At 46.8% G+C, this 14660-nt stretch overlaps 1 protein-coding gene across 1 annotated transcript in view; it reads left to right on the top strand.

Annotated features, from left to right (window-relative positions):
- Positions 1-9986: 9986 nt before the first annotated feature.
- The window catches only part of LOC144178997 (cytochrome P450 3A41-like), a 53950-nt gene continuing 49276 nt past the window's right edge, over positions 9987-14660 (top strand). Inside the window, exon 1 of the mRNA XM_077707158.1 lies at positions 9987-10249. Within this exon, the coding sequence (XP_077563284.1) occupies positions 10182-10249 (68 nt within the window). The 5' untranslated portion in view covers positions 9987-10181. The remainder of the gene's footprint in view (positions 10250-14660) is intronic.

The raw sequence follows: 14660 nt of genomic DNA, 5'->3' as shown, positions 1-14660 counted from the left end.
GTGACTTTTAAATTGGCCGCGTGGCGCTGTCCGTCATTTGCCAAACACAGCTTGCAGCGGAAACATTACCGCGGGAATATCGAAAAGTGGTTAGAAAATTCGTTCAATTAAACGGCATATACTGGGCTTTCTTATCGTTCGTTTCTGCTCATAATGTATGCCTTCCTTAATTTTTGAGAGACTGACTTTAATCCGGTGCGCCCGTTTTAGTTAGGTTACCATATATGCTGGTGGCGGCATTAGTTCTTGTGGAAAACACGCCGCGAGAGAGAGAGAGAGAAAGAGAGAGAAAAGAGAGAGTAATATATTTAACGTGAGGAAAAGACAGAGAGGTCGGCCTGATCGTACAGTATCTGACCTGCTACCCTGCTGAGGGTGGGAGAAGGGGGAAAAGACCATAAATAGAGGGTGACAGTATAATGATTGACATAGAGGTGATAGTATAAGTACACACAAAATGCCTATGCCATGTGCAGTACATATGCCATAGCTCACCACAATAGGATTGCGCTACAACCTAACTGCAAACCGCTGCTTTTTATGACTGCAAAAGCCCTGCGCTGCTGAGCTCACGGACGCGGTTTCGATTCCAGGCCGCGGCGGCCGGTGTTCTGATGGAAGCAGAAAACAACAACGCTTGTGTGTCCATATCTCGGCACACGTTAAAGATCCTCAGGTTGTCGAAATTAATCCGGAGCCTTCCACTGTGCGCTTTGGCGTGGATTCGGAACGCCAATTACCGAAGATTCGAATTTTTACCTTCCGGTGGAGAGGCTCTTTGGTGTAATAGCGTCGGTTGCGGGCACTGCTGGCGACCGTGTCGGCCGAGCATGCTACTACCGAGAGGGCGCAAGAGGAATTCACTCTGCAGGCGCGGCACTTGCTGAAAATGCGAGTCCTTTCTTTCGTCTCCGCCGTGGTATCATTCTCCTCCTTTCCACATTCAGTTGCCCCTGCGCATTATTCCAGACTCAGGTCAGCCTTCGAATCTTGCTGCCTCAGTCGTAGCTTACGCCTAGCAGCGATGACGTATTTCCGCGGACGCTTGATGAATACGTCTGATAGCGGACGGATAGCAGCCACGGGGAATTCGAAAAATGAACCTACTAACGCTATCGCGTTACAAAGAAATGGACTTGGGCTGGCCATGTAGTGATACGAACCGACAACCGGTGGACAATTAGTGTAACAGAGTGGATACCAAGGGGTGGGTCTAGAAGGAGGGGAAGGCCATTAATCTGACGGAGGGATAAAAAAATTCGCAGGTAATCTGTGGACTCGAAGGTAATCTGTGGACTCGAGCAGCGCAGGACCGGAGCGGTTGGAGGTCAGTGGGAGAGGCTCTCATCCTGCAGTGGACCTGAGTAGGCTGATGATGATGATGAACACCGGTAATCATTATAATAGCGTAAATGGGGATAATTGGTCGGGCAGGATTTAGAAAATTTAGAAAAATCGGCTGCACAAGTTGAAAAGATTCCAGTGCGTTCGTATACAACTGGTTTAATGTTATAGTTGGAAGTTATTCTATGCGATGTTTGGGATCAGATACAATTGTTAGAGCTCGCTGTGATGCATGAGTACCTATCCGTCGTTAATCTTGGCTCCCAGTGCGACGAACGGCGCTTACGGCTTTTCCCCGGCTTACAAACTTCCGTTTACGACACGTTGTCATTTCGCCGGCCGTTGCTAAGCGTCTTCGTCAATTAGGCCCCGTGCTGTGACGCCAAATGAAGCCGACCTCTATCTCTTTGCATGTTTCGAGAGCGTGCATCCGTGGACTGGACCGAAAGGCATTGAGTTTCTTGTTACTGCTTTACTGTCTGAATGGCCAAGGCCGGCGCCTACCCTTCCCGTCCGTCGCACGTGTTCAAGGCTAACAACACATTCGTAGTAGTTGAAGCCCCTTCATCTGGTGTTGCCGTAGCGAGATACTTCTAGCATTCACTTAGAGCTGGTGTAAGCAGCATTAATCCTTCATTCATAGGACCAGTTGAAGACTAAAAATCACCAATGAACACCACAAGGATTATTTCTGTATGGGTTGTCGTCCACTAACGTGTTCTGGCTCTGCGCCAAATTTGATGTAATCACAATTTTTAAGTCGAAGTTTTCTTGTTCTCACTGATGGTGGTGTCATAACCAAAACGCGCTGCGGAAAGGCCAACTTTACGCACTGGGAGAGCACATGATTATGATGATGACGAAACAAGAAAGAAACGCTTCCCGTGGGTGGAATCGAACCTCGGTCCCTTGCGATACGTAGCGGAGGTCTATCCGATTGGGCCATCCACTCATTTTGTTTTGTACCAGTAACTTCATTCGGGTCCCTCCGCATTTCCTTTGGGTTAGTTGCGTGGGCATTAGCTTGGGACTTTGGCTCAGGTGAAGTTGACTTTGGCAGTTAGTATTTTGGATTTTGATAGCATGGATCTTAAGGTCATACTGTGCAAGTATGTTCGCCAGTGAAAGTATTCACGCGTAGCTTTTATAAGAAAAAATCTTCGAAGGCAGTGAAATGAAAGTCCTTTAACACGTGCCGCCTCTTCGCTCAAACAACACCACACCCTACAACTTTAGCGCATTCCCTCTCCAAACACAGTTAAAATCCCGTCCGTGTAACGACGACGATGGGTGGGGGTGGGTGCTCATCTTTCGCGTAAGGGATTCGTTTGCTGTCGCCGGAGTTTGGGCTTTGACTCGCAGGCAGTTTTCGCCTTGATCGTTGACTCACGAACTTTGAGTACAGCGGCTTTGACTTTGTCACTTCCCCATTTGATGTTCGCACGCAAAGAAGCTTCGCGTTTTAACCACTTCCGTGGTCAGACGGGGGGGGGGGGGGGGGATTTTACTGTTTTAAGAACAGTCGAGGTGCGCCAACGCTATACGCCTCGAGCTTTGCGATCGCTGCGCCGCCTGCCGCCGCTTCTCCGCGGCGTTGACGGGATTGGCGCTGCGCGACTGATAGGGGCTCATGCAGTGTTTGGGTTCTCTTTCGCTCCTTTTTGCCCTTCTGCGCCCTAAAAAAACTTGTTATGGTGACGTCTGTAAGTAAATAGTACGTTTAGGGCACTTCAAAAGCCGCTCCGTCTTGCTAGGTTGCTCAAACGCCAACAATAGCTATCCGGGAACGCGGTTCTGCGCCCTTCTTGATCGTCGTTACGGGCGTCGGCGACATCCGCAGCATACCGGCGCTGTCACCTCCAAATACGTGCGGCACAAGTGAATTTCATTGCAGCCTAGTTTAGACCTGATACTGGCACAATGAGAGGTGTGTTTTGTTTTGCAGCGCGGACAACGAATGCGGCCTCGTTTAGAAAATGTACGTCGTAGAAAAATATATTTCGGGGATGTGATTATCCAATACCTGATAATAAATTTTGCCTTTTTTAAGAATATAACCCACACAAAAATGTTAAGAATATTCCAAGGCTGTGCGTCGTGAAAGATGTGCACTCCTGCATACCATATAGCAAGAACCAAGAAAAGTTAAAAACCACGGAAAAATTAATGGTCTGCAAGTCCGGGAGAAACAGAATAGCTCGCATGGAAATGAAAAAAAAAACTCAGTGTAGCTTCTGAAATGCTAAAAAAAAATTCTCCCGCACCTCCCCGAGGGGGATTGTGAGGATGCAGAAATGCATTGGGTGCACCGATGAGTGTGATGCGATTAATGGCGAAGAGAGAGGCGAGAGTGTGAGCGTAATCATTTATTTTTTTCTTTTCCCACACCCGTCATTTCTGCTTCGTTATAGAGAAGCGTCTTTGAGACCGTGTTGAACGAAACCGCCAACTGCAGAGGATCGTTCACGTCAAAGTCGTCGGGAATTGTTTCGAACTCACCGTCAGCATCATCGACGTCGTCTTCCTGCGGTTCCTCTCGTTCGCCGCCGTCATCGAAGTGATCGAGCCGACTCCAATCGACCCGAACGTTGATGGCGCGATACAGCGGGGTGTGTTCCAGGTGCTTGAGCCAAGCCAGGATGTTGCCGCGCTTCACCAACCCGCGCTTGTACGTTGCCGGCCTCATCAGCCTCCGCTTGATGTGAACGTCGAACGCAATGTCCTCGGGTACCATGCGAGGAAGGCACCGCACAATCTTCGATACGTCGATGGGCACGTTCACCGCCTGTCCCTTGATTCCAAACTGCCCGTTGCCTCGAGTTAGCCGCCTGATGCTCATGAAGGGGAGTCGAGGCGCGATGAGCCGCTCTTCGACCGGGTTCAGATCGGGAAGATGCGCCGGCCGAGGAGGATAACGGTAGCCAAAACTCACGCAGCCTTCCTCTTCGCAGCTTTGCCTTCTTCTCCTTCTTCTTCTTCAGCGGTTCCCCTACGGGAAGATGACGATGGTGGTTGAACGCGAAGCTATCTCGTGATGGATTGTTTGGTTGGCCAATCCCTAGGGGCATCATGCCACAATCATCATCAGACGCGCTGCGCACGCCGGCCAAGGGACGCACGACAACCCCCGACTATAATGCATTTCTGCATAAAACGGTCGTTTAAACTTACGCCAGGTGGGACTCACGAGACCAACTAGTGTGCGAAATGCACTGCTATTTCGCGAGACGTCGGGAGGGAGGGGGGGAAGGAGGAGGGGGACGCTTAACTATCGTTGTGTACCAATGCGGAGCGATCAAGGAATGAACGGTTTAGTAATCACAATACACAAGATACGCATCCACCTTACTCAAGTTTTTAGACTTCAACGAACAGCAGTTCACTCGGCGGACGCATTATAAAAGTTCACCACTGATAAAAGGTGCCGAGTGGGATATCTTATAAGGCCCTCTGATTTCCGTGTGTGCTAGATTCTGCAGGCTCCCTGCGTCATATGACTATGCTTCGAAGAATTTTTTAGTCGCGGACGCGCATTACTAAGGAAGCCCTTCTCCGCGCTGCTCGCGGAGGATATACGTAGCATATATGAATGTTTGCGGGCGCTCAGCTCACGACAAGACGCCCAAGCATTAATTTTTTTGTCGTGCGCTGATCCCAAGTATAATTTTAGATTATACATCGTACTTATTTCGTAGAATGTTCGTGAAATTTATGTCCAGGGTAGTGATCAATATCTGAGATGTTATTGGCGTGCTGTCAGGTATGAGTGCTCCGTTAGCATATATAAGTACACAAAACTGATTTAAATCGTAGTGTATAGCCATAGCATGACCATTTGAGGAAACTGCGCTTATGGAGACACTGTTAGTAAATTTCAGGGCAGTGGAATCACAATCATCTTCGTGTGCATATCCCGGTTTCGCGACGCCAACCTGTGATGCACACCTGGCGCTTGTACAGACCCAATGTACCAGACTAAGATCGCCTCAGACACATTTACACTCTCGTAAATATGCCACATTCACGAACAGAGTGACTGCTCGGCATAAATATGTATTTCCAGCGCCTTCAAACGATAAATCTCAGTCGTGAACGGCCCCGAAAGCAGCGGTGACACTGGGGAGCGGGCCGGAGACTCCCGCGGCTGCTTTCGAAACGGTCCGCTAGGGGGATTTCAGTGGCGCCCCTACTAAGGTCCAGCCCCTACAGGCCGCGCTCGAGGCGTATACAGAATGAAGTAACAATTGAATGCAAATAAAAGATTATGCAAGCATTCCTTTCTGGCTCCAGTTAGAGGACGCACATTGACAGATGCAAAATGTTCACGATTTAGCAATGAACGACATTAACGGCCGCCTCTGATAAATATTTTGAAATAAATCTGACCTGAAAATTATTTCTGAACTTTAAACTCACCACCAGCCTGTTTTGTCAGATGCATGATGAGGGCCTCTTCAATATTACTCCATCCGTTTCTGTATTGCGATACCCTATTTTTTTCCCACAAAATTTTATTTCTTCCGTCTATTGAACTCATCGTTTTCCCTACATCTAGCAATGTCTTGTGGTCCAACCGTTGTATATAGCCTATAAATGTTATGTAACGCGGTTTGTTTCACTCCACGGAAGCCTGTATTACATGATTAGCTGCATGAATGGGCTGCAAAAAGTTTAGACGAGCGCGAAAGCTGAAAGTGCGTCCAAGCGATCGTCAAACCTCGAAAGACTTAAATCTAACACAAAGAACGAACTCATGCGACGATTTTCCGCTCGCTAAGGGAGGACTAAAGGTGAAAGAAAGGCAACCAGGCTGTAGCCTAGTTTGCTACCCTACACGTTGGAAAGGAGAACAATGGGAAAGAAAGATGAGAACAGTAAAAGAAGAAGGACCAAACGTAAAGAGGGGTGCCCAGAGTTACGACACTACAGACGATATAATTCAGTGACTTCAGAGAGTGTACTCCTTCGTGCTAAAGTCTTCTGTGTAAGTTCGTTGTTTTCAGAATGAAGAGGAGCGCTTTCGTCGCCTTGTAGGCTAGTGGCCTAAGATTTTAACGAAGGTGTGCGCACTAAGATGGGCGCACTAAGTAAAAGCATCTACGAACGATCCAAATGTACACCAATACGGGGTTTATGAGACAAAGGTTTGCTAATGTGCTCTTTTTTTCGTGATCGACGCAAGTATTGTCTTATCTAGAACATTTCCTTTTACGCATTATTAACATAACCGTTTTCAGACAATGGAAGCCCGGTTTCACGCCTGCGCCGTGTGTCCAGAAATCTTATTAGAACTTTTCGGTAGACCAATCAGTTTATGGGGAAATGCATTAGCTTTTTCATTGAACTCCATCGGTCCCACCAGAGTCTTCCATACGGACACTGGTCCTACTAAGAAAGCTGCTGCTTTAAAAATGTCACCTGCCATTCTGACTCCTATATTTAAGTGCGAGACACGGCAGGCTGCCGCTAGTCCGCTGAAATTTTGACGTCATCTTCACGCTGATTATGCTTGAACCGGTTAAATCTTAATCGAAAGCCTGTACGAACGATTATTAATATCACGCTAGTTGGAATCTTCGGAGCATCCAGTTTCTTGCCACGTCGGGTAGCTGATGTTATATTAGACAGCGACCAATGGAAACGCGAAAGGTCCCTGCCGTCATGACGACTACGTTAATTCAGCTCCTGTATGTTATCACAGTGTTCCAACACAAAATTGTGCACTGCAGCTCGTGTCACACGCCATTACTTAGTTTTGATGCCAGGTATAAAGGGCTACGTTTTGTCTTATCCTAATGCTCATTGCTTTTGTATAACTATAAAGTCAGACTAAATTTTCCTGCGTATATGTTTGGCAAACACTCCAAAAAACATTCCAATTTCGAACCATTTATCCATGGCGTAAAAGTGCCAACTCTCGGGTCGTTATGAAATCTGTTTGTGGACAGTGTGACCTCTGTCAGACACCGCATCTCTCCTAATAGATTTCAAGGCCTCTTAAGTACGGGGAATCGTCCCGGTTTTGCCCAACCTTCTGATTTGTTGCACTCCTATGATGCAACACCTGTGCAACGGATGGTAGAATATTTACAGGCAGCTGCCGATCTGAACGTCGCCGTGCGTGCACAGGTGGTGACGAAAAAAAAAAACACTACCTCCGAGTTAACAGCCTGAGAAGCCAGAATTTGGAAGTGGCTTTGCGGTTTGTAAGGGTGAGCTTTAAAAACATTAAACCACTTGAGCCTGCATAGAGTGCTGTGCGTTTGCCGTAGCCCATCTTTACGGAGTGATTGATAAGATGGGAGTAAACTGCGTGGTCTGTCTACGTTGGATGTGTTGAAAAAGAGAGGTATTCACCAGTGCAAAAGCACAAAGCGAGCAATATTTTGCTCCATATGAAAAGGGGAAAATTCCAGTTTAAGTTTCATGTTTCCGCGTTTCAGCAGTTTTGTGTCCTTGTGCTCATGTCGTTTTTTTAGTTTTGTGCGTTTTATGATATTTTTCTTTTTTGCCGAAAACCAACAAAGTTTAGTGAAATATTTGAGAAATTGCCAATATGCCATCCCAGGGCCCCGGCCGGTGCTTGCGGGTTTATTTTCCCCCGCAGCAAAGAAAACAACCCCGTTACCGGGAGTTTCACGCGGTACTGTAAGAATTATCTAGGAGGCGACGACCTGATTACCTAGAGGCTGTTGACTTAGTTTGTTTTTCTTTCTCTGCCTTTCAGGCGTGTGGGAGAGCGTTGAAGGGACAAATGACTCATTCTGGAGAATCACCATAGAAGAACACATGCTGGAACCACTCGGAGCGGCAGTCGTACGCTTCGGAGCGAGGAACTAGCGCGATCGATGACCGCGTGAACGTGTAGATTGATGAGCAACGACATTTATTGTATAGTCTATCCCACAAGCTCTGGATGCAATATTGTTTGCATTCCAAACACCGAAATATAGGAAGCGGTTTCGATTCCTTGAAATTCTAGCGGGGATCCTTCCAGCTGTGTGACGCACTACTCCGATGAACAGTTGGGAGTGACTAGAAGGCTTTAGCATTCCTTCGCTTTGCGCAGAACTGTGATAATTCAGAAGGAAGCAAAAGTGCAGCCTCTCGGGTTGCTGTGAGGGAGAAACTAAAGATTGGTGGCAACCAGTCATGCTCGGTATTCGGAGCAGTATAGCGATAGGCCTTGGTGGGATCACCACAGCACCGGTAGCACTAATAGATGTCACCGATCCTTCCATGCAAACATGCAACCGGTCCTCGTGAGATGCTTGCAGTTAGCACAGAGTAAGCTCCTGTAGCGGTGAGATGATAGGCCAGCTCGCTTAGTGTGCACGAAATGGTAAATGGAAGGAGCCTTCAGCCATCATGGCTTTAGAGCGAAAGCTTTATTTTTCCACGTACAAACCTAGAAAAGCGGCTCGTTCTTAGTAACGTCCGTCTGACCTTCACGCTGAGCCAAGGTCAAGCCATCCCCTCGTGTGGATGCTCAGTCAACGCGTCAAATCAATCGTTCGTACCAAGGGGAGGGGCGCAAATAGGGGGATATGGGGAAGAAGTTACGGCACGTGCCATAAATAAATGATACAAGAAGGCGCTGGCTGTATCAAAATTCACTGAGTTTTCGCACCTACAGTGACGTCTGCGCCGAGCGGAGCCTGGGTTTCGTCTTACAGTGCAACTCTGCGTGTTTACACTGTGGGATCTATAGGGGCGAACATCGAGTGCTCCACAAACTTGGTTTAATCGCTTTTAACCACGGCAAAAGTTTATACCTTTTATTAGCCTCTGGTCGTAAACGACCATACGGTGTTTTATTTATGCTGTTTTACAGTTCCAGTTGCGGTGTCACCACATTTCTGGCAATTTATTCTCGCATTTTTTTTCACCGAAACATTTAGTTGCGTCTCAGCTTCTATTTCGGCTCCTCAGGAGCTGAGGAAGAAGAAAGAGGTACATCCATTCGCGAGCGCGGTCTCCGTGTAAGAGTGCAGCCATTCATAGCCGTGCTCTTAGGCGACAACCTTTTGAGGCGACAACTACCCTAAAGCTCTCCACATGTCTAGCCATATTCGGATTTCACAAAAACATCGATTGTTTTTGGCACTGTTTTCACTTAAGAACAACAAAATACCCTTTTCTTGTATTGATAGATACTTGTATAGACGGATAACTCGCAAGTCGCTATACTGAAGAACGAGGACGGGGAGGCAAACTTTTAAAGTTCGTGCAAAGCAACCATGGGGATTGTTTCGTTCCCCCCTAGTAGAAGGCTTACAGTTGCCGTAATAAGTAATTAGACCAAGGGCTTGTAAATATCAAGAAATATTTGTCTTGCTGGCCTTATGACAGCCATTGCCGGTTAACAGGAAGCATTTTCTATTTTGGAGGATTCCTTTAATTAAACGCGCATCATTGCAGACAGGCAGTTTTCGGATGAAGAAATTACTGTAAATCTACAAGACCGTGTTCCAATTACGTTTGACGGCACCCGTACGTGGCACGTCCAAAGTACTGAAAGTCAAGCGTCTCATCCAGTACTACTGATATACCCCCACGTGTGAAACCCCAAGGGCCGACAGAGCGCGAGCAATTCTCACTTCCCGCTGCCTGTTCGTCACGATAGTGACGAATCCTCTTCCTTTCTTCCGCAGAAAGCGGCGTTATGCACGCCAGAGAACACGCCAGCGCCGATTCGGGAGTTGTTCTTGCCCTTGGTTTGGATATCGGCAGCGTCCGTACTAGCCGCACTACTCTGCTTTGTGAGAACCGGGGACCACGGGTTTACTACATCGCCATTTATACCTCGCCGCTGCTGATTGAGTACAGAATCAATCATGAACCTCTTTCTCGGATTGCCGGAATGGATTGTTCTCGCTGTAACGGCCTGCGTGCTTCTCTATTTGTGAGTATTTCCATTTCTCTCAACATGTGAATTTTAGCCAAGCATGGCCGCGGACTTGATTGAGACATGATACTGGTTCAGGGCTTAAACAAAACCGCCTGCAAACAACGTTTTTCTCAGTTTAAAAATGCATCAAATTATAAACAAACCGTCTGTAGTTAGGCGAACGTATGTGGTAAACATCATACTCGTAAAACGTTGCATTGGAAAACATTCAACAGGGTTGCTGGTGCACGAGATATTTTTTTGAACAGTGGCCGTTTGTTGTCTGTATTTAGAAGAATTGTGAAACCGGAATGATTATTTTTAATGGGGGATTTTTTCCTGGAAAACACGGAGAGTGGAAGGCAGCCGGATGCACTGAACTTTCTCGCCACTAGCTTTCCTTGAGACGAGTGATTGTAAGAAAGCCACCGAGAAAGGCGATGGAAGAAAATTGCGTAGATGAGCTGAAGAAATCATTTTTCACAGCAGCCATTTTTTTGCACCATTGAGCGCTGTCGGTGTCGCAGTGGGGATATGAGTTTGCGGTTCCAGAGCCGGCGTCTCCGAGTCAAAACATTGGCTGGGAAGTGAAACGGGGCTCGTGAAATAACAGAGGCCGGCCAACGGCTGTCGGATAGCCCCTATATAGCGGCGCCGTCCACAGCCGGATGTTTCCCACCATTGCATCAGCCACAATGCCTTCAATGATGGTACACATGTGCCATCATTCCTCCATAGTGAAAGATTACGCATTAAGATCGAACAGCAGGGTAACCAAACCGGCGCCAAAATATCGACAGTACGCCTAGTGTAACCGATTAGCCTTTCCAGCGACGCCTAAACTAGCGAAGGCTTGCGCTCTCTATATGGAAGCACTGAAGCCTACGCTTGTGTTGCAAACAATATACCCTTACACCGTATTTGCAACATATCCTGCTATGACTCAGGGGCTCAATATATCTGCTTGCAACGTATCCTGGTGTGACTCAAATAGAGCGAAATGCCTTCTGACATCCGCAAACAAAACAGAAGTTGCGTAGCTATCGTATGCTTACGTTATTGCCTTCGGGACATCATTATCGAGATTATTTTGAAGTTGTGCATCTGAGACACAACAGAACCTTACTCATTGTTGATAGCTAAATTGCACATCCGCATATATATATACACACACACACACACACACACACACATATATATATATATATATATATATATATATATATATATATATATATATATATATATATATATATATATATATATATATATATATATATATATATATATATAGTAAAAAATGGGTATAGCTTCTAACAAAACTGTTTATTGGTCGACGTTTCGATCGGATGCCGATCTTTCTCAAGACAAAATTTCGCATTTCTGTGCACGTATTTATAAGCTCGTCGTCCAACGACGCCGAAAAAAGAGAGGGGGGATTTGGGGAGAAAGGTAGCAACAAACACGCTCTCGGCGAGGTGAGGTGAAGGTTTGCAAGAAAGAGAGAGAAAAAAAAAGGAAAAGAAAGAAAACGCAAAACAAAGACAAACCCAAACATGCAGAAAAGAGAGAGGAGTACACAACTCTTTCACAAACACTGTCCTCCGTCGTTCGTCAATTTTTCACGAAATTTACGCCTAGAAGAATATTTTTTCGATAAGCCGGACAAAAAGCGCACTGCCCCAACCTCCGTCAATGTAGGGCGGCAGTGGACACCGAAATCAGAGCGGGAAAAACACTTGGACTCGTACATTGAGGCCGTTCAAAGAGACGTCCTGCGGGCTTATAACGCTCGCGAACCAGGGGCCCAGAACCTTTCTAAAGAGGAGCGCGAGGCACTTAAGGCACTGGGTGATCGAACAGACATTGTCATAAAACCGGCGGATAAAGGTGGAGGTATTGTAATACTTAGTAAACCAGACTACATTCAAGAAGGCCACCGTCAGTTAAATAACGAATTTTTCTACCAAAAATTTGACGCGGATCCAACTGTTGAACATCAGGAAATAATAACAACTACACTAAATAATCTTGTCAAAATTGGGGAAATAGAGCCACGCCTCTGTAAAGCACTTACAGCAGCACACGCAACGCCAGGAAGGTTTTACATGCTGCCTAAAGTTCATAAAGAAGGGAACCCTGGTAGGCCAATAATATCGGGAAGAGGCACTCTCACCGAACCAATATCAAGCTACATAGACTCCCTGATTAAGCAAATACCCGCTACCCATTCGTCGTATCTTCGTGATACTAACCACTCCCTACGGGAAATCGACAACATAAAAATCCCTGATGGCGCCTTCCTTGTAACTCTAGATGTAACTTCTCTGTACACAAATATACCTCACCGAGATGGGATTGAAGCCCTGGTTGAATCCTATAGCATACATCGGGACCATGAGTCGCCAAGCCCACAAGTCATTGAAACTTTGACCAAGCTAGTGCTGGAATTAAATAGCTTTGAATTCCACAATCAGTATTACCTACAAATAAACGGCACTGCGATGGGTACTCGAATGGCACCCAACTACGCTAATATATTCATGAACGATCTCGAAACAAAATTTCTATCAACCCGTGAAATTGAGCCATTCTTTTACAAACGCTTTCTGGACGATGTATTCCTTATTTGGACCAGTACGGAGGATGACTTAATCGACTTCATCGAGTGTTTCAACAAGGCCCATCCAAGCATCGCATTCACTTATACCTATTCAACCACGGAAATCAATTTCCTTGACGTGCATATAAATACAGACAATGGAGAACTGATCACTACCGTGTACAAAAAACCTACCGATAGGCAGCAGTATCTGCACTTCGACAGTTGTCATCCGCGCCACTGCAAAACGAGTATCCCATACTCGCAAGCCCACCGATTTAGGAGAATTTGTTCCCGCACCGAGGACTTCGAGGCAAACGCAGAAAACTTGCGCAATGTACTCGCGAAGCAACAATACCCACCACCCATAGTCAACGACGCTATTTGCAAAGCGGTCAACCTTGATCGCCAAGAGTTGCTGCACCATGAAAAGGAACTAAACCAGAAGGGGAGAGGCAACCTAGTTTTGACGTTCGGGGGCAACTCCCCAAACATAAACAAAATCTTGAAAAAGCACTTCAACATGCTACAACAGAGTGAACGGCTTTCGAAAATCTTCCCCACCCCTCCTCGGGTCGTATACAGGCGCCCCAAAAATATTAAAGATTACCTTGTACACGCCAAAACTGAGAGGGCACCCAAGGGTGGGTGTCGACCATGCGGAAAGGCACGGTGCCGCGTATGTAAACACATGCAGACAACCACGGTGGCAGAAAGCACCAACTCAAATTTCAAGCATCTAATTCACGCGACACTCGACTGCGACTCTTCTAATGTGGTGTACCTTCTGGAGTGCGGTGTTTGTGGCATCCAATACATTGGCCAGACGGACACGGCATTCCGCATGCGCTTCAACAACCATCGCGCACACGTTCGTTCACTCCCGGATCTACCCTTATCACGCCATATTAACTCCGAAAACCACCCGTTCGACTCCATCAGGGTCACACTTTTACAGAGTGGATTTTCTACTACAAGAGAACGCGAACAACGTGAATCTTACATTATTTACAAATTCAACACCGTAAAGGCAGGAATGAATGTTAGCCCGGGCATTATGTCGTCTATACATGCTGTTGATAATCTGGCTGCAGAATAATCCCCTATCTAAATTGTAAGTCTCTGTGTCGTTTAAACAAATAATCAAGCTATTCTTATTTTATTTATTCCCTTCCTGGAGTGTCCGCGCAGGCGGCATATGCCACAAACAACATCGAGGCGCCCGCCACCGTTTACTCCAACAAAGGACCCGCGCGAATCCACGTGCGGTTAGAGGATTAGTTAAGCTCCTTCTCCCTGGTTCATGTTCAGGGACGACCCTGTCGGCTGCCCGGGCAGGGCAGAAGAATAGAGCTAAGAATGATGAATGGCGCTCGCCCGTCCTGCCGGTAGGCGGAATCGTGCATGCTTTGAGCCACAGTGCGGAGATCGTACCTACACTCTTAACGAGCCTGCCTGTTTGTTTTGTGGGGTTGGCGTCACTGAGATATGTGTGCGGCTGCGCCCGCTTCCTGTAAACTCTTCCCGTAAGGTCAGTGACCATTAGAATTCTGTGCCTCCCAGTGATGGTGTGAGAGCGTCCCTGTTACTGCTTTGCGCTTTCGTTTCTTAAGCAGAGCGCCCCCCCTTGAAGCGGGCGCTACCTGTCACTCGTTCTACAAGCTGACGAACGACGGAGGACAGTGTTTGGGAAAGAGTTGTGTACTCCTCTCTCTTTTCTGCATGTTTGGGTTTGTCTTTGTTTTGCGTTTTCTTTCTTTTCCTTTTTTTTCTCTCTCTTTTTTGCAAACCTTCACCTCACCTCGCCGAGAGCGTGTTTGTTGC

Source organism: Haemaphysalis longicornis, unplaced genomic scaffold (assembly GCF_048455015.1).
Source record: "Haemaphysalis longicornis isolate Haplotype H1 unplaced genomic scaffold, Haemaphysalis longicornis Haplotype H1 scaffold_4, whole genome shotgun sequence".
In the NCBI taxonomy this organism is placed as follows: Eukaryota; Metazoa; Arthropoda; class Arachnida; order Ixodida; family Ixodidae; genus Haemaphysalis; species Haemaphysalis longicornis.
The sequence above is the reverse complement of the archived record's forward strand: the minus strand, read 5'-3'. Positions and strand labels throughout refer to the sequence as shown.